The sequence below is a fragment of the Nansenia antarctica genome (genome assembly GCF_963989245.1).
Source record: "Nansenia antarctica genome assembly, chromosome: 1".
NCBI classification, from domain to species: Eukaryota; Metazoa; Chordata; class Actinopteri; order Argentiniformes; family Microstomatidae; genus Nansenia; species Nansenia antarctica.
This window is the reverse complement of record NC_137674.1, coordinates 23,574,395-23,601,485: the sequence shown is the minus strand read 5'-3', so window position 1 is coordinate 23,601,485 and position 27,091 is coordinate 23,574,395. Positions and strand designations below refer to the sequence as shown.

General features: G+C 43.4%; 1 protein-coding gene across 1 annotated transcript in view; it reads left to right on the top strand.

The window, feature by feature from the left end:
• The window catches only part of kif6 (kinesin family member 6), a gene marked incomplete at both ends in the record, with an annotated part of 100,948 nt that extends 74,208 nt beyond the window's left edge, over positions 1–26,740 (top strand). Inside the window, 6 exons of the mRNA XM_080541292.1 lie at positions 3,619–3,703; positions 4,161–4,296; positions 10,236–10,332; positions 24,424–24,575; positions 25,751–25,919; positions 26,517–26,740. Of these exons, the coding sequence (XP_080397418.1) occupies positions 3,619–3,703; positions 4,161–4,296; positions 10,236–10,332; positions 24,424–24,575; positions 25,751–25,919; positions 26,517–26,740 (863 nt within the window). The remainder of the gene's footprint in view (positions 1–3,618; positions 3,704–4,160; positions 4,297–10,235; positions 10,333–24,423; positions 24,576–25,750; positions 25,920–26,516) is intronic.
• Between the last annotated feature and the right edge of the window lie 351 nt (positions 26,741–27,091).

The window sequence follows — 27,091 nt, the reverse complement described above, 5'->3', positions numbered from 1 at the left end:
ACCAACTAACCCTCTCAACCACTTAACCAACCAACTACCTCTCTCAACCACTTAACCAACCAACTACCTCTCTCAACCACTTAACCAACCAACACTACCCCTCTCAATCACTTAACCAACCAACTACCTCTCTCAACCACTTAACCAACCAACTAACCCTCTCAACCACTTAACCAACCAACTACCACTCTCAACCACTTAACCAACCAACACTACCACTCTCAACCACTTAAGCAACCAACTACCTCTCTCAACCACTTAACCAACCAACACTACCTCTCTCAACCACTTAACCAACCAACACTACCACTCTCAACCACTTAACCAACCAACTACCTCTCTCAACCACTTAACCAACCAACTACCTCTGTCAACCACTTAACCAACCAACTACCCCTCTCAACCACTTAACCAACCAACTGTTTACCCACACCACTGAACTATCCAAGTCCCTCTTATCTCTCTCTCTCTCTCTCTCTCTCTCTCTCTCTCTCTCTCTCTCTCTCTCTCTCTCTCTCTCTCTCTCTCTCTCTCTCTCTCTCTCTCTATCTATCTATCTATCTATCCATCTATCTATCTATCTATCTATTTATCTATCTCTCTATCTCTCTATCTCTCTATCTATCTCTCTATCTATCTATCTATCTCTCTATCTCTCTATCTATCTATCTATTTCTCTATCTCTCTATCTCTCTCTATCTCTCTATATCTATCTATCTATCTCTCTATGTCTCTATCTATCTATCTATCTATCTATCTCTCTATCTCTCTATCTCTCTATCTCTCTGTCTGTCCGTCCTTTCGACCGACCGACCGACCGACCGATCTGACTGACTGACTGACTGACTGACTGACTGACTGACTGACTAACTGACTGACTGACTGACTGACTGACTCCACTAAAAGAACTTCCATTCAGACTTTTTTTTATTTCAGTTTCAGCAACTTGTACAATCATGTCATGTTTTGTCTACAATTTTTTTCCATTCTTTTAGCTGTACACATATGGTCCATGAATCCATTCAGACTTTTAATACTATTTACAGTTTTGGAGCTGTTCTCAAAGTGCATGAGATCCTCTTCATTGTTATACTGCCGCATGCTCAGGCTTTAGGCCCACTAAAGACTTTGATTTCCATATCAAATCATTTGTTCCTAATCATGATGTTGTTTTCCACAGATACTGTGGTTAACGTTTTGGCGTTGTTGGCCAAAATATATATTTTCACTGGTAGTAACAGGACATGTTGCCGATTGGGTAGTTGAAGCACAGTTGGTGATCTTAGAATGATAAGGTTCTATCTCCGTTTAGGGCAGTTCAGAGATATTGAGCGTCAAAGTTTTTACCTTCCATTATGTTTTGTGAGATGGAACCTTTCTATTTTATGAATTACTAACTAAAAAATGTCAACATTTTAAAAATAACACCACACAGGCATTAATAAACACCTAATGGATCAGATTATGTAAAAAACTCAATTTTGGCAAAAATGGAGATAGAACCTTATAATTCTAACGTCCTTAATGACTTGGCACGGATATGCTTATTATCATGTGGGGGGAAATACTAGTGGAGGAATAACTAATGTCTGTAATGAAGGCATGGTAGGTTGTAATCAACTACTTTGACCTTTTGAAATGACGTCTTCCCCCCATTTCTTCACATTTTTATCCTCCCATCCTCCTCTTTCCCTGTGTGTGTGTGTGTGTGTGTGTGTGTGTGTGTGTGTGTGTGTGTGTGTGTGTGTGTGTGTGTGTGTGTGTGTGTGTGGTCTCTCTCTCTCTCTCTCTCTGTTTCATCAGATGAGCTGAAGAAAGAGCTGGAGTTGCGCAGACTGCAGAGAGCGGCTCACGGTAGGTCGTAGGTCGTGTTCCTAATCAAGCCGTGTACATTCCCCCTCCTCCCCACCAGCCAGGGGTTAAACAGTACGATTGTTTTGTCCCCATGCCAATACCGGTAATTTAAACTTAATGGATCACTTTTTTTGCAATGAAATCACCCCCAATTCAAAAAATCTACAAGCTGCTTCCTCATCATTCTTCATTCCAGGATGTCTTTTACTCAACAGGGTTATATTTGTCTTAAGTCTTTTAGCAGATGTGGTGGGGTAGTATGGGAATAGGACTTAAAGAGACACTTCACCAATTTCGTTTGCCTCAAAATCGTTGTGCAGCTCATGTTTACGAACATAATTATGGGCATGATGTGAATGGCTTCCAAATGCGTATAGGTCAAAAGCTAGGTGTCGTGAGTTTGAAGGTTTTTATCCTGAATGAGCTATTTGGGGGTAATCCCAAGGTTTTGAAAACGACAAGGTGCTTTCGTGAGTGAGTTTACACTTACATCCATAAGCGCTGTGCTAGCACATACATCTATCACGTGTATTTATTAACATGCATCTTATATTCCTCCATGGCTAGCTGGGAGCTGCAAAATTCTATGGATGTTGAAGGATTCCATCATTTGACATAATTACTTCCTGGTCTGATAATTTTCTGATAATATTCTCTTATTTGTGTAATTTGTCTGTATTTCCTGAACATTCAAGATTCAAGATTCAAGATTCAAGATAGCTTTATTTTCTGTCACACAGTGACAGAAATTCTCCTTCGACAGGCAGAAGTGCAGCTCAAGAATACAGTTCCACATTAAAAACACACATAGGTCACATGTACATTAACACATACAATAAAAACAGACAGACATAGCAGTGTTTATAAAATGTAGTGCCTATTTAAAAAGTCCAGTCATTTAAAAATAATAATAAAAAACAGTGTTATGGTTTAAAAAGCTAAAATGTTGTGGTTTAAAAAGAATAACAATGCGCTTTCTATTTTAAAATGTTCAGGGCGGTGGTTGCAGTTGGGATGAATGATTTTTTTGTATGTGTTTTTCCGGGCCAGTGGAATTCTGTAACGGCGGCCTGATGGAAGTAGCTGAAATGATTGGTGGAGGGGGTTTATACCTTTATACAACAAACACCAAGTTTAACTTGCTGTTGGGGTTATGGTGATCATTGGTGAAATGTTCCTTTAAGAGCAAATTAGCTGAACATGAATGTATTCCTCAATGGATCAGAAATCTGCATACGTTGGTAGTTTACAGGAGAGTACGAGAGGCTGGGTGGCAGTACAACTGTTTGACTGTACTTTACTTTTCATCCCTTCTGACTGTTTGGATCAGTGACATAAACACGTTGACGAGGAGGAAGGCCGGTTCCAAGTTTACAAACATTTTCCCTCCAGCACGTATGCCAAGGCCTGTCTTGTTATTTGAGTCCTGCATCTGAACGGCCTGGCTTCCATTATCCGTGGCATATATTAAAACGGTTGTCTTTTGAGGAAATCAACCGACACGCACACACATACAGTATGGACTGTGTGTGCACGCTTGCATGCTAGCGTGCGATTTACCTGGCAACGCTTGTTTTCCTGTCTTACCAGGACTATTATTTTTACATTTACACATGAAAGCTGTATACATTAATGTGGCTGTTTTGAGTATTAGTTGATTAGAAAGCATGGCCATGTAGTCACAAATAATTACACACACACACACACACACACACACACCCACACCAAAGCCCCATGTACTACTGTATACGTTTCCATTTTAAGGTGTCACAGGGATCCCTGCAGAGATAGAGGAGGTCGACCCCGTGGAAGAAAATCTCCGTAAACATATTGAGGAGGAGAAGAATGTGTGAGTGTTGTTGTTTACTTTTGTTTGTGTTTGTCAGTGAGTGCAAACAGGTTGCCGCATGTAGATGTGTCTGGGGGGATGTTGGGCCTGTTGTGGGATGTTTTGTTTATCCTTCCACATAGATACATGAGGGGCGGCTGTGGCGCAGGAGGTAGAGCCCCTGTCTAATGATCGCAAGGTTGGCAGATCGGCGGTTCGAGCCCCGGCTGGCCACATGTCGAAGTGTCCTTGGGCAAGACACTAAACCCAGTGAGCGGGCCGGCGCCTTGCATGGCAGCTTGCCGCCATTGGTGTGTGAATGTGTGTGTGAATGGGTGATTGAGAGGCCATTGTAAAGTGCTTTGGATAAAGGCGCTATATAAGTGCAGTCCATTTTATACATAGATGGAAGATGTGCAGGCACAGGAGCTATGGAACAGAGGTATTTCAATACATTTGGTTTCTTGTGTCTTGTCAGTTACAAGAAAACATTTGGTCATCTGAAAGCGTTGAAGACGGAGATTGAGCACCTGCAGCTGTTGCAGGAGAGGGCGAAGGTCAAGCTCCAGAGAGACTTTCAGGATTGGTGGAGCCAGGAGACCGCCAGGCTGCAGGTGACCTTACCTGTCTCTGTAATCATTTGTGTGACAACAGTACATAAATCTGTCGTAAGCATTACGTAACGCCTGCCATAGCATGCCAGAGATGTGTGCATGTGTCTCTCTGTGTATTTATACGCAAAAGTGTGTGTGTGTAATCTGAGCCACATTCTAGGGATTGTTACGAGCCTAAACTAAATATAGTGTGTTTTTTCCGTTGGTTGTTTTGACTTATAAAGTAATGTTGGATTGTCAAGTTGTCAAACTACCGTCAGTAGTCAGCAAGTTTTGTTGCCAGAAAGTGACAATAACTGCGTCTGTGCAGCATATACTACTATTCCTCCCTCATCCAATCCACAACTTCAACTGGGTGCTACAGTGTACTTGGTGCTACAGTCAAACATAGTGTTTGCTTACAGCATTTGGTTATACGTTATACTTCAAGGCTGTACATTTCTAGTTATTGTGTTTAAGTGATTTTTGCGTTGTGTATGCCATGAGAATGGTTGAGATTCCTTTAGTGAACACACATACCAGGGTTCCCACGCTGGTCTTAAAAAGCCTTAAAGGCTAAAATCCAGCAACCCAACGCACAAGGCCCAAAAAGGTCTTAAATTTCAGTTATTCAGTCTAAAAATGAGGTGCTAGGTCTTAAAAACGAGATCCTGCAAGGAAATCAGTCCGACCACATCTATTTACGCGGAAATTAATCAAGCTGGAACCCAAAAAAATGCCAATTCGCTTCCTTTCTTGTCTGTATGGCAGTGAAATCCCTAATTTCATCAATCAAAAATTCTATTCAAAGAGGTCTGAAAAAGGTCTAAAAAGGTCTTAAATTTGACTTGTTGAAACTTGTAGGAACCCTGACACGCACACACCTCAGCTGGGGTGCACATTTCATACCCGACCATCCAGAGATGTTACACAATAAAACATCTGATCAGCAGACTAGGCAGTTCCTGCTGCTTGGTTTTGATCTCATGAATGGGAGAATAGGGATCTGACATCCGGGCTGGCAAGGTTAGGAATTTAATTGAATCACAAACGGAAAGATCAGGAAGTCTTGCAAATAGGCCTTGCATTCATTCAGGGGCAGCTGTGTCTCAGGAGGTAGAGGCTGTGTCTCAGGAGGTAGAGGCTGTGTCTCAGGAGGTAGAGCCGCTGCCTAATGATCACAAGGTCGACAGATCGGCAGTTCGAGCCCCGGCTGGCCACATGTCGAAGTGTCCTTGGGCAAGACACTGAACCCCCAAATTGCTCCCAGTGAGCGGGCCGGCCGGCACAAGTCCCATTTGTCATGTGTTGATGTGTGTGTGTCATGATTTATAGCTCACATAATATTCATAAACTCAACGGTCTTGTTCATTAGTTGTCAACACTGGCCCCTTTTCAAATGCCACTAGTCTACCATAATTATGAACATGCTCTTATACCAGGAAGTGGGAAGATACATACTGTATCTTGGCTAGTAGGCCCACATACTGTGTCTTGGAATAACTGGCTGCAAATTATTAACTTTCATATGGGTGTCACATCATTCCTGGGTTAGGGTCAGGGTCAGGGTTAGGGTCAGGGTTAGGGTTAGGGTAGTTCTTGGAAAGTTGGACAGTTCTTGATGTGTGTGACATTCATGATCTGTAGACTGCACGCTTTCATTCAGATCCTTTGTGACAAAAGTCACCAGAATTGCTGAACAGGTGATGTGCAGCATTTTCTCTGGGTACGAGGTCCCTTCACAACATTTTAGGCAGTACCCCCTCACGACATATACTTCTGACATCACTGCATAAATTAATACAACAATTTTATTATTTTCATGTTCTAAAATGGAATTCAATCAATGTTTGCTTGTCAATCTTCTATGAACTAATGGAATTTGTTAAATGAAGAACTTTACTGTTCTGGGGTAGCAGAGGGACTAGCGCATAACTCGACAGCGGCTAAATAAATTGTCACACTTTTGTTTGTTTATTGGGAAACAATAGCTTGTAAACTCAAACAAGAGCTTGTAAGCTCAAACAAGAGCTTATAAGCTCAAACAAGCACACAAACGAGCTTAATCATAATGTGTAGCTTACAAAACATGAATGTCACACATATCAAGAACTGTCCAAGGCTACAGCAATGTTATGACAACCATACGACCCATACTACAAATTAAAGTTTTTAATTTCTAGCCAACTATGATACATGATATGACAGACAGGGACCAAAAGGAACAGTAAACACAGACATTTGGCAACCACAAATGACTCATTGGATACAGACAATAAAACAACATTTGGGATTGATTCATTAAATCACTCATTTGAACCAGGGTTCTCGTGCTAGTCTTAAAAAGCCTTAAAGTCTAAAACATCTTCCATCACTGTCTGGTACGACTCTGCGTCTGCCTGATCCAAGGCCAAGCTACAAAGAGTCGTACGGACAGCTGAGTGGATCATCGGCTGCCTCCCATCACATCCATAGCTCCAGATCACTGAAGAGAGTAGGCAAGGTTGTGGCTGACCCCTCACATCCAGCTCACAGCTTGTTTGCATTACTCCCTTCTGGACAGCGGTACAGGGCCACCAGGACAAAAACATCAAGACACTTGAACAGTTTTTCCCCAAAGCCATAGCCCTTCTCAATAATTGCTGATCATTGTACCTTGCACTTTACATTTTCTTGCACTTAGTTGTACAGTATTTATTCATAATATCCACTCATATTGGTACTGTATATTTTGTCTTGAGTATTGTTGTGTTGTCGTCTTGTTGTTGTATGTACTGTAGCTTGTTTAGTATGGTTGAATACCAAATCATGTTCCTAGTGCACTGCACATGGCGAATAAAGTTGAATTGAATTGAATTAAATCACCGGAGTACCAGTGTACTAAAGCACCAGAGTACCAGTGTACTTAAGCACCAGAGTACCAGTGTACTTAAGCACCAGAGTACCAGTGTACTAAAGCACCAGAGTACCAGTGTACTACAGTGGTAGAATGACAGTTCAATCGTTTTTTAGACTGGGATCTATTCATACAACAAGGGACGCAGCACTTTCCCGTTTTCCCCATATTGTCAGGGTCTTTGAGCCTCGGAAAAGCACTATACAAATATTGTGAATTATTATTATTACTGAGGCATTTCGAAGAGAGCGCCTCAGCCAACGTTGGACCCGAAAACACGTCACGACTTAACAACCGAATATCAACCTTTTAAACACTGGCCTACTGCACATCTACGTCTACCTTTCATTATCCTCACCAGGCACCGGGGTCAGACGCCACTGCCAGAGGTCAAAGTTCAACATGGACCATGGATCCATCCTCTCCTGGTCATCCACAGCCCAGGTAAAACCACTCTGTCCTTTCTGATTGATTTAGCTTGTGGATCAGATGTGAATTATTCAATTTTAACGGCACACACTCAAACAAGAGGTAAGGTCCATCTTATGTACACAGATGCAGAAACTAAATGATCTGAAGTTTATTGCATATACATACATAGACAAAATAGAAACATAGATTTGTCAGAATTAGTAAGTTATGTTATACTGGTATTACATAACATTTAATGATGTCTTAATCCAGTAAGGTAAGTAAGTAAGTAAGTAAAATGTACAGCACCTTTCCCAGACCAAGGGTCACAAAGTGCTTTACATATAGAGAACATAATAAAGAAGAAACATCTAACCAGCTAACCCTAACCCTAACCCTAGAAACGTGATGGGAGTTCAGTGGGAGTTGCCAGATCAAAACAACCAAATATAATCCATCATCTAGCTTCGTCCAGCTATGTTTCTAATCCTTTTGAACCTGAAAGGATATGCTGCTACCATTAGCATTATCGCTAACTGGAAATTCTATAGATGGATGTTTTCCTCCACATCTGCTAAATTGTGATCATTTTATTTCAAAATCAAGTACCCTACTTTAGTATCATCTACAATAACTAACTTTCAGAGCTTCATGAGTTTATGCTGCATATCTCCTCAGATTGTGAAGAAAACATTGCAGCCCTCAGCACAGCACGCCAGCACCCTCCTGTGAATAAAACATTTTACTGCCGTTCTCTAAAAACAAGCGACACATATGTGACAGCAGCTGGTGAAAGCCGAAACCGTCCACTTTTACTAAGAAAAATGTAAATACATTTCAATGTTGTTGAAAATCAATGACTAAATCAATTAGTCAAGCCAAAATATTGCAATGCGATGGCATTGAGTAATCCGTTGAGTAATCCCATAAAATCCAGCATTCCAATTCATAAGGCCTAAAAAGGTCTAAAATGTCAGTTATCCGGTCAAAAAATTAGGTGCTAGGTCTTAAAAATGAGATCCTGCAAGGAAATCAGTCCGACCACATCTGTTTACGCGGAAATGAATCAAGCTGGAACCCCAAAAAATGCCAATTCTCTTCCTTTTTTGTCTGTATGGCAGTGAAATCCCTAATTTCATCACCTGGAGGATGACAAAAAGCTATCATATGGTGTCGCGAATAGGTCTAAAATTCTATTCAAAGAGGTCTAAAAAAGGTCTAAAAAGGTATTAAATGTGACTTGTTGAAACTTGTAGGAACCCTGCATGGGCAGGCTGATGATCGACACAATCTATGGGCTTCCTGCCCAAGGACACTTCGACATGTGGCCAGCCGGGGCTCGACTCGAACCGCCGATCTGCCAACCTTGTGATCATTAGACGGCGGCTCTACCTCCTGCGCCACAGCCGCCCCCAGCGCATGTGTGTGTGTGATATGAAATTATTCAGACATCAGTCATGTTAAACTGCAGTAGCAGACCGATTTGCAGCACAATGTCTATAGGGTTGAGTGTGCTGAGCTGTAGGTGATGTCACGTCTGCGAATGACATTAACCCTCCAGATCAGAGACCTGTAGTCTCACTATGGACCAATGGGGAAAACAGGTTTTACTAAAAAAGAGTCTTTAAAAGACGTATATATTTTTGTTCCACTCCTGTCTTGCGGTAACAGACGTAGTAGGGTTATTTATAGGTGGTTGAAGTGAAAGGGTACGGGGTTGTTAAGGTTTTCTATTCTCTCGCCTTGAAAAGCCCCATAACCCCAAAAGGCGTTAAAAACGTTTATGATGGTGGCAATTCAGCACCTTCAACAAGACGGCAGCTTTTTTGTTCTTAAAAAAATAAATTTATATATATATATATATATATATATATATATACACTCGAGTTGAGGGGGGATGAGGGGGGATGGCATCCCCCCCCTGAAATAAAAACAGTCAAAATCATCCCCCTTCTAAAACTGCCATCCCCCCTTTCCATCCCTTATGTCATTTTATCAGTGAACGTGGTATTACTGCTCTTTCAACATTTGATATGCGTTTTGCACATATTGAGTAAAACACTGACACTGAAGTCACTGACGCTGTGGGGATGCTAAAATTGGCCCCATATGATAAAATCCACCATCCCCCCTGATTTTCTTTTACAACTTGAGTGCTGTATATATATATATATATATATATATATATATATATATATATTATAAGTGTTGTATATGTATATATATAATTCTTGTGTGTATATATGTTACGGTACATGTGGCAATACGGTACATGTGGGAAAACTAGGGTTAGGTGCTAGGGTGACTTGGTACATGCTGGCATGTCTAACCCTAACCCTAACCTTAACCCTAACCCTAACCCCATCCCTTAACCCTAGCACCCTAGCACCTAATCCTAACCCTAGTTTTCCCACATGTACCGTATTCCCACATGTACCGTAACATATATATATATATATATATATATATATATATATATATAATTCGTGTGTGTATATACAGTATATATATGTATCATTATTGTGTATATGTGTATATATATATGTATCATTATTGTGTGTGTATATATATATATATATATATATATATATGTATATATATATATATATATGTATATATATAATTGTTGTGTTTCAGAGCCTTGTCCACTGAGCCTGGCTCTTCCTCCATTCCTCTGACGGGGGACCAGCAGACAGACGCAGACATTCTGGCCTTCATCAGAGCCAGACACAACCTGCTCAGCAACACAGGTACTGTACACCTACACACACACTGAGACCTGTATCTGAGACCTGTATCTGAGACCTGTATCTGAGACACACTGAGACCTGTATCTGACACACACTGAGACCTGTATCTGACACACACTGAGACCTGTATCTGAGACACACTGAGACCTGTATGTGAGACACACTGAGACCTGTATCTGACACACTGAGACCTGTATGTGAGACACACTGAGACCTGTATGTGAGACACTGAGACCTGTATGTGAGACACACTGAGACCTGTATGTGAGACACTGAGACCTGTATGTGAGACACACTGAGACCTGTATGTGAGACACACTGAGACCTGTATCTGAGACACTGAGACCTGTATCTGAGACACACTGGCCTCTTTCACACCGGCAGTTCCGAACGCCGGTTCGCGTTCGCGAGCCGAAACCTCCGAACGTTCGCGCTGTCTGGCGAACGAGCCCGCGTTCATACCAGTGTATCGTTCGCCAGACAGCGCCAACGTTCGGAGGTTTCGGCTCGCGAACGCGAACCGGCGTTCGGAACTGCCGGTGTGTAAGCCCTAACTGAGACCTGTATCTGAGACACAGACAAATTGTGTTCAAGGATCATACGTAGTATATCACATTATTGGTTCGACTGATTCACTGCTTGAAAAAAGAAACTCACACATTCTTCAATGTTCCACACATAATTCAAAAGAGATATATATTCATCATATATAGAAGCATCAAAAACTACATACATTGCAGTGAAAATACATTTTTCAATATATATGGTACCACCAGGAAACAAAGCCACAACATAAGTGTTGTTAGCGCCATAGGACTCATTAGGGTTTAGGACAGGGTTTACCTCAAGGTTGATGGTACAACTCCACACTTTAGGAATAGGGGACACAGCTACTGATTGACTGTGTTAACAGACAGTGGATGACCCCACTAAGCCAAATACCAGCTCAACACTGCCCTCTCCTGTTGAGATGATGTCCTGCAGCAGTCAGCTGTGACATACACTCACTGAACACTTTATTAGGAACACCTGTATACCGTCTCATTCATTCAGTTGGTGTAATGGTGTGGGGAATGTTTTCTTGGCACACTTTGGGCCTGTTAATACCGATTAGTCATGGCTTGAATGCCACAGCCTGTTTGAGTGTTGTTGCTGACCATGTGCATCCCTTCATGGCCATAATGTACCCATCTTCTAATGGCTACTTCCAGCATGATAATGCACCATGTCACAAAGCAAAAGTCGTCTCCAACTGCTTTCATGAACATGATGACAATGAGTTCAGTGTTCTTCAGTGGCCTTCCCAGTCACTGGATCTGAATCCAACAGAACACCTTTGGGATGTGGTACTACGGGAGATTCACAGCTTGAAAGTACACCTGAAAAACCTGCAGGAATTGCTTGATGCAATCATGTCATCATGGACCACAAAGATTTCAAAGAAATGTTTCCAACATCTTATGGATTCAATGCCATGAAGAATTGAGGCTGTCTTGCGAGCAAAGGAAGGCCCCTACCCAGTATTAGTACAGTGTTCTTATGTTCAGTGTGTGTACATGCTTAGGTGCTCACATTTCAAGTGGGAAGTCGCTGATCAGATCAGGAGTTCCCCCCTAGTCAAAATTGCCCACGAGAGCAACAGAAGAGAATGAGTTTTCACTCCAATTCTGATGTTGAGGCTCATCTAGCTTCTGGTAGATGAATTGTTAAACGTTGGTTATTGAGTATTGGCTAAAACCATAACGATCGGACTACACACTGAACGGCGGAATCATACGCTGTCAGACAGGGTTCATGTTATCAAGGAAGCAACTTTTATTGTGGGAATGGTCACATATATAGGATCAGCTGGCTCAATCATTCATGTCACACAGCTGGTGTCAATCAATCAATCAATTATGCCCCACTCACACTGGGATAGGGATGACTGGAGAGCACACTCATGTCAACATGAATTAACTAGAGGGTGTTACGTCATCTAGTGTGCTGTAGATGACAAGCTGACGAGGCTATCACTCCTCGACAATCTCTATCACTCCTCGACAACCTCTATCACTCCTCGACAACCTCTATCACTCCTCAACAACCTCTACCACTCCTCAACAACCTCTATCACTCCTCAACAACCTCTATCACTCCTCGACAACCTCTATCACTCCTCGACAACCTCTATCACTCCTCAACAACCTCTACCACTCCTCAACAATCTCTATCACTCCTCGACAACCTCTATCACTCCTCAACAACCTCTATCACTCCTCGACAACCTCTATCACTCCTCAACAACCTCTACCACTCCTCAACAACCTCTATCACTCCTCAACAACCTCTACCACTCCTCAACAACCTCTATCACTCCTCGACAACCTCTCACTCCTCGACAACCTCTATCACTCCTCGACAACCTCGTCTCCCCGCAAACGCAAACGTTGTCTCCTCTCATCGCCACGCTCACAAAACCCTCTTCGCCTTTTCACTGCTGCTATCTCCAAGCCTTTCGTCAACGAGCTATAGCGTTGCTTGTTTTCGCTGTCGTCCTTTCAGCGGCTCCATCCACTCCATCCCTCCCTCTCTCCAGTGACCCTAGCTTGTCTGCTGATTTTGGCTCGTAGTGAGGTGGACTTGGCTGCCTATAACTGCTACTCTGTAGTTTGACATTTCAGTAGATATCCAGTGTGACGGACCCCTTGGCCCGAGGTCCCGCTAGGCAGACAGACAGGCGGGTGGAGCTACTCAGGCAGATAGACAGGCAGTTACTCAGATAGACAGGTAGACTCCCTCTCTCCGTCTCATTTCCTCTCTCTCTCTCTCTCTCTCTCTCTCTCTCTCTCTCTCTCTCTCTCTCCCTCTCCCTCTCTCACACTCCTTTCTTCTCTCTCTGTCTCTCTCTCTCTCTCTCTCTCTCTCTCTCTGTCTCTCACACTCCTTTCTTCTCTCTCTCTCCCTCTCCCTCTCCCTCTCTCACACTCCTTTCTTCTCTCTCTGTCTCTCTCTGTCTCTCTCTGTCTCTCTCTCTTTCTCTCTCTCTCTCTCTCTCTCTCTCTCTCTCTCTCTCTCTCTCTGTCTCTCACACACACACACACACACATGATTGATTGGTACTGTTTCCCTGAGTGGTGGAAATGTTGTGACAGGGTGGCACTTTGCGTCCTTGGTTGTTTGGCAACACCTGGGCTGATATCTCTCTTATCACAACAGCTTTTAAGTTGTCAAAGCATGTGGTGCAGTGGAGTGGAGTGTCCTTTTTGTGGTGCAGTGGAGAGCCTTTTCGTGTGTGTGTGTGTGTGTGTGTGTGTGTGTGTGTGTCTGTGTGGGTGTGTGTGTGTGTGTGTGTGTGTGTGTGTGTGCGTGCCCTTTGTTTTTGAGGGTGATTACCACAGAATTCACCCCACAGGTGAGCAGGTCCAGGTGTTTGGGTCCAGGTCCAGGTGTTTGGGTCCAGGTGTTTGGGTCCAGGTGTTTGGGTCCAGGTCCAGGTGTTTGGGTCTGGGTCCAGGTGTTTGGGTCCAGGTGTTTGGGTCCAGGTCCAGGTGTTTGGGTCCAGGTCCAGGTGTTTAGGTCCAGGTGTTTGGGTCCAGGTCCAGGTGTTTGGGTCCAGGTGTTTGGGTCCAGGTCCAGGTGTTTGGGTCCAGGTGTTTGGGTCCAGGTCCAGGTGTTTGGGTCCAGGTGTTAGGGTCCAGGTCCAGGTGTTTAGGTCCAGGTGTTTGGGTCCAGGTCCAGGTGTTTGGGTCCAGATGTTTGAGTCCAGGTGTTTGAGTCCAGGTGTTTGAGTACAGGTGTTTGAGTCCAGGTGTTTGGGTCCAGGTGTTTGGGTCCAGGTCCAGGTGTTTGGGTCCAGGTGTTTGAGTCCAGGTGTTTGGGTCCAGGTCCAGGTGTTTGAGTCCAGGTGTTTGAGTCCAGGTGTTTGGGTCCAGGTCCAGGTGTTTGAGTCCAGGTGTTTGGGTCCAGGTCCAGGTGTTTGGGTCCAGGTGTTTGAGTCCAGGTGTTTGGGTCCAGGTCCAGGTGTTTGAGTCCAGGTGTTTGGGTCCAGGTCCAGGTGTTTGAGTCCAGGTGTTTGGGTCCAGGTGTTTGAGTCCAGGTGTTTGGGTCCAGGTCCAGGTGTTTGAGTCCAGGTGTTTGAGTCCAGGTCCAGGTGTTTGGGTCCAGGTCCAGGTCCAGACACCCAGACGTGCAAATTGGCAAACCAGGGAATATCTCCTTTTCTTTATTTCTTTCTCTCTCTCTCTCTCTCTCTCTCTCTCTCTCTCTCTCTCTCTCTCTCTCTCTCTCTCTCTCTCTCTCTCTCTCTCTCTCTCTCCCATTTAGACTTAAATGTCCATTTAGACGTATGTTCTCTTATGTTTGTCTTTCAGGGCCACCTCAGGAATGAACTGTGGTTTTCATTATGTCAGAGTGTTCCCAGAATGCTCCACTTCCAGCTGTTTCTGAGGTCAAAGAGTGCTTGTCCAGAACACTTCTGCAAACCATATTGAAAATCTGAGATGTTCAATGGGGAGAATGGACAGGTGTCTTGGAGGTCCATTGTGGAAGGAAAAAGACTGATGTACTTTACTAGTTTCTCACTAGTTTGAGAAGAGTGTTTAACAGCAGCAGCATAAATCACACCAACGCCTCCCATTTGATCTGAACAAATGTTTTCTCCAGATATCCAGAGGCTAACTAACCGCTAACCAGCCCAGACGCTAACAGCCTCCCAGTACCAAACAACCCTGCTGTATTTAAACAAGGAATGAATCATGATCTTTTTATGGTGTGTGGATTATAAAAGGTGTATTTCAAATACAGTCCAAACATTTGTATTTGTTTTTATGTGTTGGCCAACTGTGTCTGTGATATAGGCTAGTGTTATAAATCCTGTAAGCTGATGTTAAATTACCATTATTCTTATCTAAGGCTGATCCCTAATACTCTGGAAAGATCACGTTTTTTTTTTTTTTTATACAAATTGATGTAGAAATACTGAAGCAGCCCGGATCAACAAAATATGTAAATGTTAAATTGTAAATTGTGTTGTGTATTATAAATGCCATGCAACCAAATACTAATGTTTTTATGAAATATATTATCATTTTGTTCATGGCTTTGTGGCATGGTACATTACTGACGTAAATACTGTTTTTTATTATCAGATACATAGTGTGTGATGTCCAGCCACACCTCACCTGTTTTAAACTCCTCAGACACGTCTTGTTGACGGCAAGCAGCCTTGTTTGCATGATGGCTCTGTGGAGATTTGTTTCTCAGATGACGGGGAGGGGAGAGATTTGCATTCAGGTTTGGAGTTAGAGACAAATTTACCCTTGTCACACACCCTGTCAACCTTACCCGTCACACACCCTGTCACCCTTACCTGTCACCTTACACACCCTGTCAACCTTACCTGTCACCTTACACACCCTGTCAACCTTACCTGTCACACACCCTGTCACCTTACCTGTCACCTTACACACCCTGTCAACCTTACCTGTCACCTTACACACCCTGTCAACCTTACTTGTCACACACCCTGTCAACCTTACCTGTCACACACCCTGTCAACCTTACCTGTCAACCTTACCTGTCACACACCCTGTCCACCTTACCTGTCAACCTTACCTGTCACACACCCTGTCAACCTTACCTTTCAACCTTACCTGTCAACCTTACCTGTCACACACACCCTGTCAACCTTACCTGTCACACACCCTGTCCACCTTACCTGTCCACCTTACCTGTCAACCTTACCTGTCACACACCCTGTCAACCTTACCTGTCACACACCCTGTCACCCTTACACACCCTGTCAACCTTACCTGTCACACACCCTGTCAACCTTACCTGTCACACACCCTGTCAACCTTACCTGGCAACCTTACCTGTCACACACCCTGTCAACCTTACCTGTCAACCTTACCTGTCACACACCCTGTCAACCTTACCTGTCACACACCCTGTCAACCTTACCTGTCACACACCCTGTCACCCTTACACACCCTGTCAACCTTACCTGTCACACACCCTGTCACCCTTACACACCCTGTCAACCTTACCTGTCACACACCCTGTCAACCTTACCTGTCAACCTTACCTGTCACACACCCTGTCAACCTTACCTGTCAACCTTACCTGTCAACCTTACCCGTCACGTTTCCATTGCTTTGTCATTCTGATAAAGTTCTCCTTTTGAAGCTTCCATTCCCTAATTTCTTATTCTTATCCAGAATTCTCCCCCCTATTAAAGTGTCTCTAGTTATGGATTTCTGACTACTACTTTATCCTGTTTTTCCTATTAAATTGGGTTATGTTGTTTATATTTTCAAATGTTTAGTTGATAATGTAATGTAGTATTTACGGATTGTTGTAGTATTTACATGTACAAATGTTTGTTTTTTGTTTTTTTACAATAAAGTAGCATTTTAAATGATGACAGTAGGATACAGTATGAGTTTCCTCCCTACTCCTTTAGTCCTCAGTCTTACTGACTGAGTGGTGGTGACAGTGGCTTATAACAGTCTTTATTTTTTTATATATATATATACTTTTTTTTATATATATATACTTCTTTTTTTTCAAAGAACAAAAAAACAGACAGGTCATTGTGGGTATCGCATTCTGACATATGTCCTCAATAGTTTGCTTTGTGTCACAGGTTACTTTTAGTCCATTAGTCATAATAGATTAAGGGAATATCAGTATCACTCTCAGTCCATCTTGTCCTCAGAGGAAATCAATATGGTTGTTGTCCGTACAGGAACTCTGTGTGCCCCTATCCAATCTCTCAGTCACAGAAGGAATAATTGAGAAAATAGAATAAAATAAAGTAAAATTAAACAGGTTGTGATAAATGATCAAAAGAAAAACATACAGAGACCATTTGCGTTTGATAACACACAAACCCCCCATATAAAGCTAAGTGGGGGAAGAGGAGGCAGCATCCACCCCTCTGTATAGTATCCATTTCGACCAATACCTATACATTTTATCAAGGCTTATAACAGTCTTATAGCTACAAGACATGTAGTCTTTTGCTTTGGTTGACACTATTGACAACACTGTTAAAAGGTTACATGTCATTTTCGGAGATGAAAGAACACAATCTCATCGCTGTGGAACATTGGAACATGCCTCCCACAATTCCGCACACATGAACGACCACGAACCATCAAGTCAAATATTAACTATGTTCTGCCGACGAGATGGTGTGGCTGCTTTCTTATTAGTGGGAAGAGGACATGGTGGTGTGTGTGTGTGTGTGTGTGTAGGAGGGGGGGATGTTGCAGGGGGTATACAGTTACAGTAGTTGTCAGGGGAACCACAGTTGACCAGCGAGGAACCTAAAAGAGATGCTGGGATCTTTTCCCCTTATGTCCATCTGTGAAGATCCACCAGTACTGAGGAAGTACATCCTTCATCTTGACATATTATTTCTATGTATTTAGCTCAGCCAGAGGATTGTGTAACATCGACCACAAAGATGGAAGACTACTTTGAGGAACATATCACCTCCACCTGTTACCGTTTTAACCAAAGATATCTGACTCTGATGAACCCTCTCTGACTTCGAAGGTTTCACCGTCTTCCAATGCCCTATCTGTCACACCTTTATTTAATGAGAAAACAGCCAATTCTTATCTCTAGGAGGACTGCACTCCAACCTCCATCGTTGGACCTCAACCCCAGAAGCACTTCTAACTTCTAGACCGACCCACATGCTCCAACTCCCTCTCTGTCCATTCCAGCTTTGGGGGTGGGTGATGGCGAGGTTCCGGTTGAGTCAGGTCAAGGTGAGCTGGACTGCACTTCTGGTTCTGTCCCAGTTTCTCTACCTGCTGATGGGGGCCACCGTTTTTCAGCTTCTGGAGAGGGAGGCTGAGAGCAACAGCCGCAACCACTTCCAGCTGGAGAAGCTTCACTTCCTGACCAACTACACCTGTCTGGACGCGCCGGCCCTGGAGAAGTTTGTGCAGGTCGGTCTCAGTACAGCGCTTAATAACTAATTAGTGTCCATCATCTTGATTCCTTCACCATTTGCCGATATCGTCCGGTGCATTTTCAAAATACTTTCTACGTTTCTATTCTTCCCATCCATTTGAAAGAATGCTAAGCTAAAAGGGTATGTTTTAAGATGTGTTTTAAAGGTGTTTTAAGATGTGTTTTAAAGGTGTTTTAAGATGTCTTTTAAAGGTGTTTTAAGATGTCTTTTAAAGGTGTTTTTCAGATTGGGACGCCCTCAGCTCCTCTGGCAGGCTGTTCCAGAGGCGAGGATGCACTAACTAACTAACTAAATAGGATGCACTAACTAACTAACTAGGATGCACTAACTAACTGGATGCACTAACTAACTAGGATGCACTAACTAACTAACTAGGATGCACTAACTAACTAACTAACTAGGATGCACTAACTTACTAACTAACTAGGATGCACTAACTAACTAACTACGTCCCGGTATGTCTTTGTCTGTCCTCACGCAGGGAACGACTAAGTGGCCAGTGCCAGATGACCTGAGGGATCTTGAGGGCACGTACTTTAAAAGCATGTCTGACAAATATTCAGGCAAATATTCATCCTAGCATAGCATAGCAACATTATGCCAATAGAACTTTATGCCAATAGAACTTTATGCCATTGCATAATCTTTTGGACCTTTTACTCTAGACAGATATGAACATGTACATTTATGTATAAAGGAATTGTATTTGATTGTTAATGTTAATAGCAGGTATTGTTTGAAATGAATGCCAGTGTAATGTATGTTGTTTGCACCCTTGATCATACACACACATGATCAATATGCAGTATTGATCCTGTTTGTATGCAACTTAATGGGCCGGGGCTCAGCAAATATAATATATTATGGCTAGATTGATTTTATTAGATTGTAGAAGGACAATAAACTGCATCCTAGCTACCAGACTCCTCCACATATACCTGGTTTAATTCCATTTGATTTAATCAATACCATTTCCACTTCATTAATAAACATGTTTGCCAGAATGATTTTGTGCATGGGCAACCTCAGTAAGAATACTGATTGCTAGATTTAAAATCTCCAGCATCCTTGCATTCCTACTGGCTCAGTACAAGAGCAAAGACAAGAACACTCTTGTAGTGTACTTGTATTGTACTCTTGGGCCCTAATATCCTTCCAACACATCCTCACATTGAGCAAAACACCATACTCACAATAGTTGTAAAACCAATTGAACTTCTCTTTTCTATGAAAACGTTGTGATTGTTTGTCTGGAATTCAAGGGAACTGCTCTAAAATGAGCTTACGTATTCCGTATTCCAAACTTGTTTTCCAGTTATGGCTACAGTAAGTGGGTCCATCATTACAATATGTCTTCATAAACAACTCTGTATGTCTGTTGACTTGGCAGGTGATCCTGGACGCCTGGGAGAGAGGAGTGCACCCGTCAGGAAACTCCACCAACCCCAGTAACTGGGACTTCAGCAGCTCCTTCTTCTTCGCTGGCACTGTGGTGACCACGATAGGTCAGCTCACGCTCCATAACAACTCTATTTCCCACTTCAAGTCATCTCTTCCATTATATATACAGTGGGGAGAACAAGTATTTGATACACTGCTGATTTTGCAGGTTTTCCCACTTAGAAAGAATGTAGAGGTCTGTAATTTTTATCATAGGTACACTTCAACTGTGAGAGACGGAATCTAAAACAAAAATCCAGAAAATCACATTGTATGACTTTTAAATAATTAATTTGCATTTTATTGTATGAAATAAGTATTTGATCACCTACCAACCAGTAATAATTCCGGCTCTCACAGACCTGTTAGTTTTTCTTTAAGAAGCCCTCCTATTCTCCACTCATTACCTGTATTAACTGCGCCTGTTTGAACTCGTTACCTTTATAAAAGACACCTCTCCACACACTCAATCAATCAGACCCCAACCTCTCCACAATGGGCAAGACCAAAGAGCTTTCTAAGGACATCAGGGACAAAATTGTAGACCTGCACAAGGCTGGGATGGGCTACAGGACAATAGGGAAGCAGCTTGGTGAGAAGGCAACAACTGTTGGCGCAATTATTAGAAAATGGAAGAAATTTAAGATGACGGTCAATCTCCCTCGGTCTGGGGCTCCATGCAAGATCTCACCTCGTGGGGCATCAATGATCATAAGAAAGGTGAGGGATCAGCCCATTAAAATCCTGTAGCGCACGCAAGGTCCCCCTGCTCAAGCCAGCGCATGTCCAGGCCCGTCTGAGGTTTGCCAATGATCATCTGGATGATCCAGAGGAGGAATGGGAGAAGGTCATGTGGTCTGATGAGACCAAAATAGAGGTTTTTGGCATAAACTCCACTCGCCGTGTTTGGAGGAAGAAGAAGGATGAGTACAACCCCAAGAACACCATCCCAACCGTGAAGCATGGAGGTGGAAACATCATTCTTTGGGGATGCTTTTCTGCAAAGGGGACAGGACGAATGCACCGTATTGAGGGGAGGATGGATGGGGCCAAGTATCGCGAGATCTTGGCCAATAACCTCCTTCCCTCAGTAAGAGCATTGAAGATGGGTCGTGGCTGGGTCTTCCAGCATGACAACGACCCGAAACACACAGCCAGGGCAACTAAGGAGTGGCTCCGTAAGAAGCATCTCAAGGTCCTGGAGTGGCCTAGCCAGTCTCCAGACCTGAACCCAATAGAAAATCTTTGGAGGGAGCTGAAAGTCCGTGTTGCCCAGCGACAGCCCCGAAACCTGAAGGATCTGGAGAAGATCTGTATGGAGGAGTGGGCCCAAATCCCTGCTGCAGTGTGTGCAAACCTGGTCAAGAACTACAGGAAACGTCTGATCTCTGTAATTGCAAACAAAGGTTTCTTTACCAAATATTAAGCTCTGTTTTTCTGATGTATCAAATACTTATTTCATGCAATAAAATGTAAATTAATTACTTTAAAATCATACAATTTGATTTTCTGGATTTTTTTTTTGATTCTGTCTCTCACAGTTGAAGTGTACCTATGATAAAAATTACAGACCTCTACATTCTTTCTAAGTGGGAAAACGTGCAAAATCAGCAGTGTATCAAATACTTGTTCTCCCCACTGTATGTTACGGTACATACATGTGGGAAAACGGTTTATGTTGGCATTTCCGGGGACATGGCAGCATAAAACGTCGACTTGGTACATGCTGGCATCTCTAACCCTAACACCCTAGCACCTAACCCTACCCCTACCCCTACCCCTACCCCTAGCACCTAACCCTAACCCTAACCCTAGCACCTAACCCTAACCCTAGTTTTCCCACATGTACCGTATTCCCACATGTACCGTAAATAGGTAAGTAAGTAAAGCTTTATTTATATAGCGCCTTTCGTACATGAAATGCAACTCAACATATATATATATTTTCTTTATTTTTTTTAATTTTATTAAAGACCCAAGTGCTCATTGGTCTGGATTTCAGGTCTGCCATAAAGTGGATAATTGTTGATAGAAGTCTGTCCCCTGTCCACAGGCTATGGTAACCTGTCTGTCCCCTATCCACAGGCTATGGTAACCTGTCCTCTGTTCACAGGCTATGGTAACCTGTCTGTCCTCTGTTCACAGGCTATGGTAACCTGTCCTCTGTTCACAGGCTATGGTAACCTGTCCTCTGTTGCTATGGTAACCTGTCCTCTGTCCACAGGCTATGGTAACCTGTCTGTCCTCTGTCCACAGGCTATGGTAACTATGGTAACCTGTCACTCTGTTCACAGGCTATGGTAACCTGTCCTCTGCCCACAGGCTATGGTAACCTGTCTGTCCTCTGTTCACAGGCTATGGTAACCTGTCCTCTGCCCACAGGCTATGGTAACCTGTCTGTCCTCTGTTCTCAGGCTATGGTAACCTGTCTGTCCTCTGTTCTCAGGCTATGGTAACCTGTCTGTCCTCTGTTCTCAGGCTATGGTAACCTGCCTGTCCTCTGTTCACAGGCTATGGTAACCTGTCTGTCCTCTGTTCACAGGCTATGGTAACCTGTCTGTCCTCTGTTCACAGGCTATGGTAACCTGTCTGTCCTCTGTCCACAGGCTATGGTAACCTGTCTGTCCTCTGTTCACAGGCTATGGTAACCTGTCCTCTGTCTCTATGGTAACCTGTCCTCTGTCCACAGGCTATGGTAACCTGTCCTCTGTTCACAGGCTATGGTAACCTGTCTGTCCTCTGTTCACAGGCTATGGTAACCTGTCTGTCCTCTGTCCATAAGCTATGGTAACCTGTCCTCTGTTCACAGGCTATGGTAACCTGTCTGTCCTCTGTTCACAGGCTATGGTAACCTGTCCTCTGTTCACAGGCTATGGTAACCTGTCTGTCCTCTGTCCACAGGCTATGGTAACCTGTCCTCTGTTCACAGGCTATGGTAACCTGTCTGTCCTCTGTCCACAGGCTATGGTAACCTGTCCTCTGTTCACAGGCTATGGTAACTATGGTAACCTGTCCTCTGTTCACAGGCTATGGTAACCTGTCTGTCCTCTGTTCACAGGCTATGGTAACTATGGTAACCTGTCCCCTGTTCACAGGCTATGGTAACCTGTCCTCTGTCTACAGCAGTGGAGGCTCCTGCATAGAGGTGGAGGAGGCCTGGCCTCCCCAATAATTTGAGAGAAGAGAGAGAGATTTAAAAAAGCAATAATTATATTTTTTATCAGACACACAACATACAATTCAGAACAATACTTCATCCATTTCTAATATTTATCCTGCAGAACAGCACTCATACACGCGTGTGGCGGAAAAAGGTACTACACGGAGGCCAGGCCTCCTGTCGGAAAGTGGTTTCTCATAGAAGTCAATGTAATGCAATTTTTTTCATGGCAATATGTGATTGGCCAAATCACTGAAAATGTGTGGGCACAGGAGGCCTGGCCTCCGTGTAGTACCTTTTTCCGCCACACGCGTATGAGTGCTGTTCTGCAGGATAAATATTAGAAGTATTGTTCTGAATTGTATGTTGTGTGTCTGATTGACATAGTGTTTGAGTGCTTTTGACATGTCATTGATTGTATGTAGTATGTTGTGGTGAATGTTGTGAGCCTGAGCAGAAGGGACAATAGCTGCTGCAGGCGGACCAGAGATTCATGCCAATTGTTTTGTTTATTTGATGACCCATTGTGCAGGCAATAAAAGCTGCTTCATCCACCATCCTGAGAGTGTCCCAATCCCTTCAGTACCGCCAAACACAAATTAATAATTTTTAACAAAGACAGATAAGAAGAACAGGGAACATTCCATCGCGAGTGAAGCGAGCAAGCGGAAAAAAATTGGGCCTCCTCAATTCTGGAAGTCACCAGCCTCCACTGGTCTACAGGCTATGGTAACCTGTCTGTCCTCTGTCCACAGGCTATGGTAACCTGTCCTCTGTTAACAGGCTATGGTAACTATGGTAACCTGTCCTCTGTCCACAGGCTTTGGTAACCTGTCTGTCCTCTGTTCACAGGCTATGGTAACCTGTCTGTCCTCTGTTCACAGGCTATGGTAACCTGTCTGTCCTCTGTCCACAGGCTATGGTAACCTGTCTGTCCTCTGTTCACAGGCTATGGTAACCTGTCTGTCCTCTGTCCACAGGCTATGGTAACCTGTCTGTCCTCTGTTCACAGGCTATGGCAGTGGTTCTCAAACTTCTCCTCGGGGACCCCCAGCCGTTCCACATATTTGATCTGTTCCACCACCAGCACACCTGATTCAACTAATCAAGTACAACGCAATTGTGATTTGTACTTGATAAGTTGAATCAGGTGTGCTGGTGGTGGAACAGATCAAATATGTGGAGCGGCTGGGGGTCCCCAAGGAGAGGTTTGAGAACCACTGGGCTATGGTAACTATGGTAACCTGTCCTCTGTTCACAGGCTATGGTAACTATGGTAACCTGTCCTCTGTTCACAGGCTATGGTAACTATGGTAACCTGTCCTCTGTTCACAGGCTATGGTAACTATGGTAACCTGTCCTCTGTTCACAGGCTATGGTGACTATGGTAACCTGTCTGTCCTCTGTTCACAGGCTATGGTAACTATGGTAACATGTCCGCTGTCCACAGGCTATGGTAACCTGTCTGTCCTCTGTTCACAGGCTATGGTAACTATGGTAACGTGTCCTCTGTTCCCAGGCTATGGTAACCTGTCCCCCAGCACTGTGTCCGGTCAGGTGTTCTGCGTGTTCTACGCCCTGTGTGGGATCCCTTTGAATCTGGCCTTCCTCAACCAGCTGGGAAAGTGTCTTACTGTTCACCTGGGGCGTCTCTCCGTAGTACAACACAAGGTAAGGATCATCCCAGGACATTGTTAGGGATTAGGGATGCAACCTCAACAAATATGTTCAAGTCAAGACTAAAAACCCATCTTTTAAATATTGCCTTTAAATGACTAAATAATTAAATTAAGATTATAAAAACCCATCCTTTTAATATTGCATTTAAGTTACAAAATAATTAAATTAAGATTATATAATGATTAAATCACTTTGAGCTGCAACATTTGCAGGAAAAGCGCTATACAAATAAAGTTATTATTATTATTATTATTATTGTGTACTGTAAAGAAAGAAAGGATCAATGAATGTATTTATTTATGAACCCGTTAATTGACACCTGTTTTTCCTGTCAGGCATTGAGGTTTACCTGACTCTTGAGTCATTAGGAATGGTAATGTTGTGGTTTTATATCATGTTATACTGAGAAATGTAAGTCTCTCTACAGTTTGTTGAATCTAGCACTCAAGGAAGGCCCATTTCCTTCCTGGAAGGGAGGGGCCAAGATCTGAGGCGCAGTGAATAATTCTGACTATGGACAGTGGGGGTAGTGGTGGTCTAGTGGATAGTGAGTTGGACTTGTGATCGGAAGGTTGTGAGTTCAAATCCCGCCTGAAGCCACACCACTACTAGTGTGCCCTTGGGTAAGGCACTTAGCCCTCAGTTACTCCAGGGGGAATGTCCCTGTAATTCGTAATTGTAAGTCGCTTTGGATAAAAGCGTCTGCTAAATGGCAACAATTAATTAATTAATTAATTAATCACAGATTTGTATAATATGATTGGTTCCCAAGAATAGTGACCTTGTGACCAAGGACAGTTCTATAAATATGAGTCCCGCCCAACGTTGGGGGCTGCTTCTTGCTTTTTGGCTTTTCGCTTCTTGCTTATTGGTCTGCTCGTTTCTCTCTGCGCTCATGTAACTTTGCTTAATAAAAGGCCTCTTTGGAGACAATTGATTTAAGCTCTTTGTGCTTTATAAGTTTTACTCAATCTATTAAGAGTCAATTAAATCCACGACAGTAACATTGGAACTGTGTGATAATGTGGCGACAAACATGGCAGGTAATGACAAGAATCATAGCTCAGGTGCTGTTGTGGTTCAGTTACGAGGGCACAACGTTGCCAATGCTCCTCATCTCTAATGCCATGTACTGTACCTCTCTCACTGATGTGTTCATAACCAAGTCATCGGTGGACGTCGTAGCAGTGGCCATGTTCCTCCTGACGGGCAGCCTACTCTTCCTGGTCATCCCTCCTCTGGTGTTCAGCTCTGTGGAGGGCTGGACGTACGGAGAGAGCTTCTACTTCGCCTTCATCACCCTCAGCACCATCGGATTTGGTGATTTCGTCGTGGGTGAGTAGAGCAAACGTCTGAGCACACGTCCTCTATCGCATCCCGGAAAATGAGACGGGTTTGATAACTTGTGACGTTAGAATTATATGGTTCTATCTCAAAATGTAGTTTTTTACATAATCTGATCCATTAGGTGTATATTAATGCCTGTCTGGTGTTATTTTTTAAAAGTTGACATTTTTGAGTTAGTAATGAATAAATACAAAGGTTCCATCTCACAAAACATAATGGAATGTAAAAACGTTGACGCTCAATATCTCTGAACTACCCTAAACGGAGATTCTAAGCTCACGAACTCTCCTCAACTGTTGTGAAGGGAGCATGTCATTCTCACAGCAATACAGTAGATCTATCAAATTAAATACAATAGTACCGTTTTTTTTTATCATCTTCTTAATTCTGTGGAAGTGTTAAAAGGGCCTGTATAATGTAACAAAGTAAAATTCATGTTTACACTGAGAGCGCATAATGGATTACATAATGGATTACATAATGGATTACCAAATGTTTATTTTGTTGACTACATGGAAACAAATGTTAATATTTCGGTGGAAGACTATTACTTCTGACTTATTCATGCAACATCATCTCCCCCAGGGACCGACCCAGACAAGCACTACATCTCTGTGTACCGCAGCCTTGCGGGGGTGTGGATCTTCTTTGCCCTGGCATGGCTCGCGCTTATCTTCAATATTGCCGCTCGAATAATGGAGCACGCCGTCGGTCTAACACGTCCCAGACTCAGGACCCAGGAGGAGGGGGGGCCGCCCAGCAAACAGGACCAGGGGTTAGCTCAGAGGGCCGTCCAGACAAGGGTCTAAGAACTGGCTTGGGGTTGCATGTGGGAGTGCCCTTAACGGAGGTATAGTCTCACAAGATATGTTCCAATATTGGGTGTACTGGGTGTATCCGGGAAAATATCCTCATTTCCAAATTTCCAAATTCGGGCGGCATAGGGGCGGCTGTGGTGCAGGAGGTCGTCTAATGATCCCATGGTCGGCAGATCAGCGGTTCGTCAGAAGACCTGAGAGCTCTATTGGGCTGATATGCTAGCAAAAGGTCTTTCAAATATTCCGGTGCTGTGCCACTGAGAGCTTTATAAACAAGCAGAAGGATCTTGAAATCTATTCTAGATCTATTAGTCCCCTATTAACAGGAAGCCAGTGTAGAGT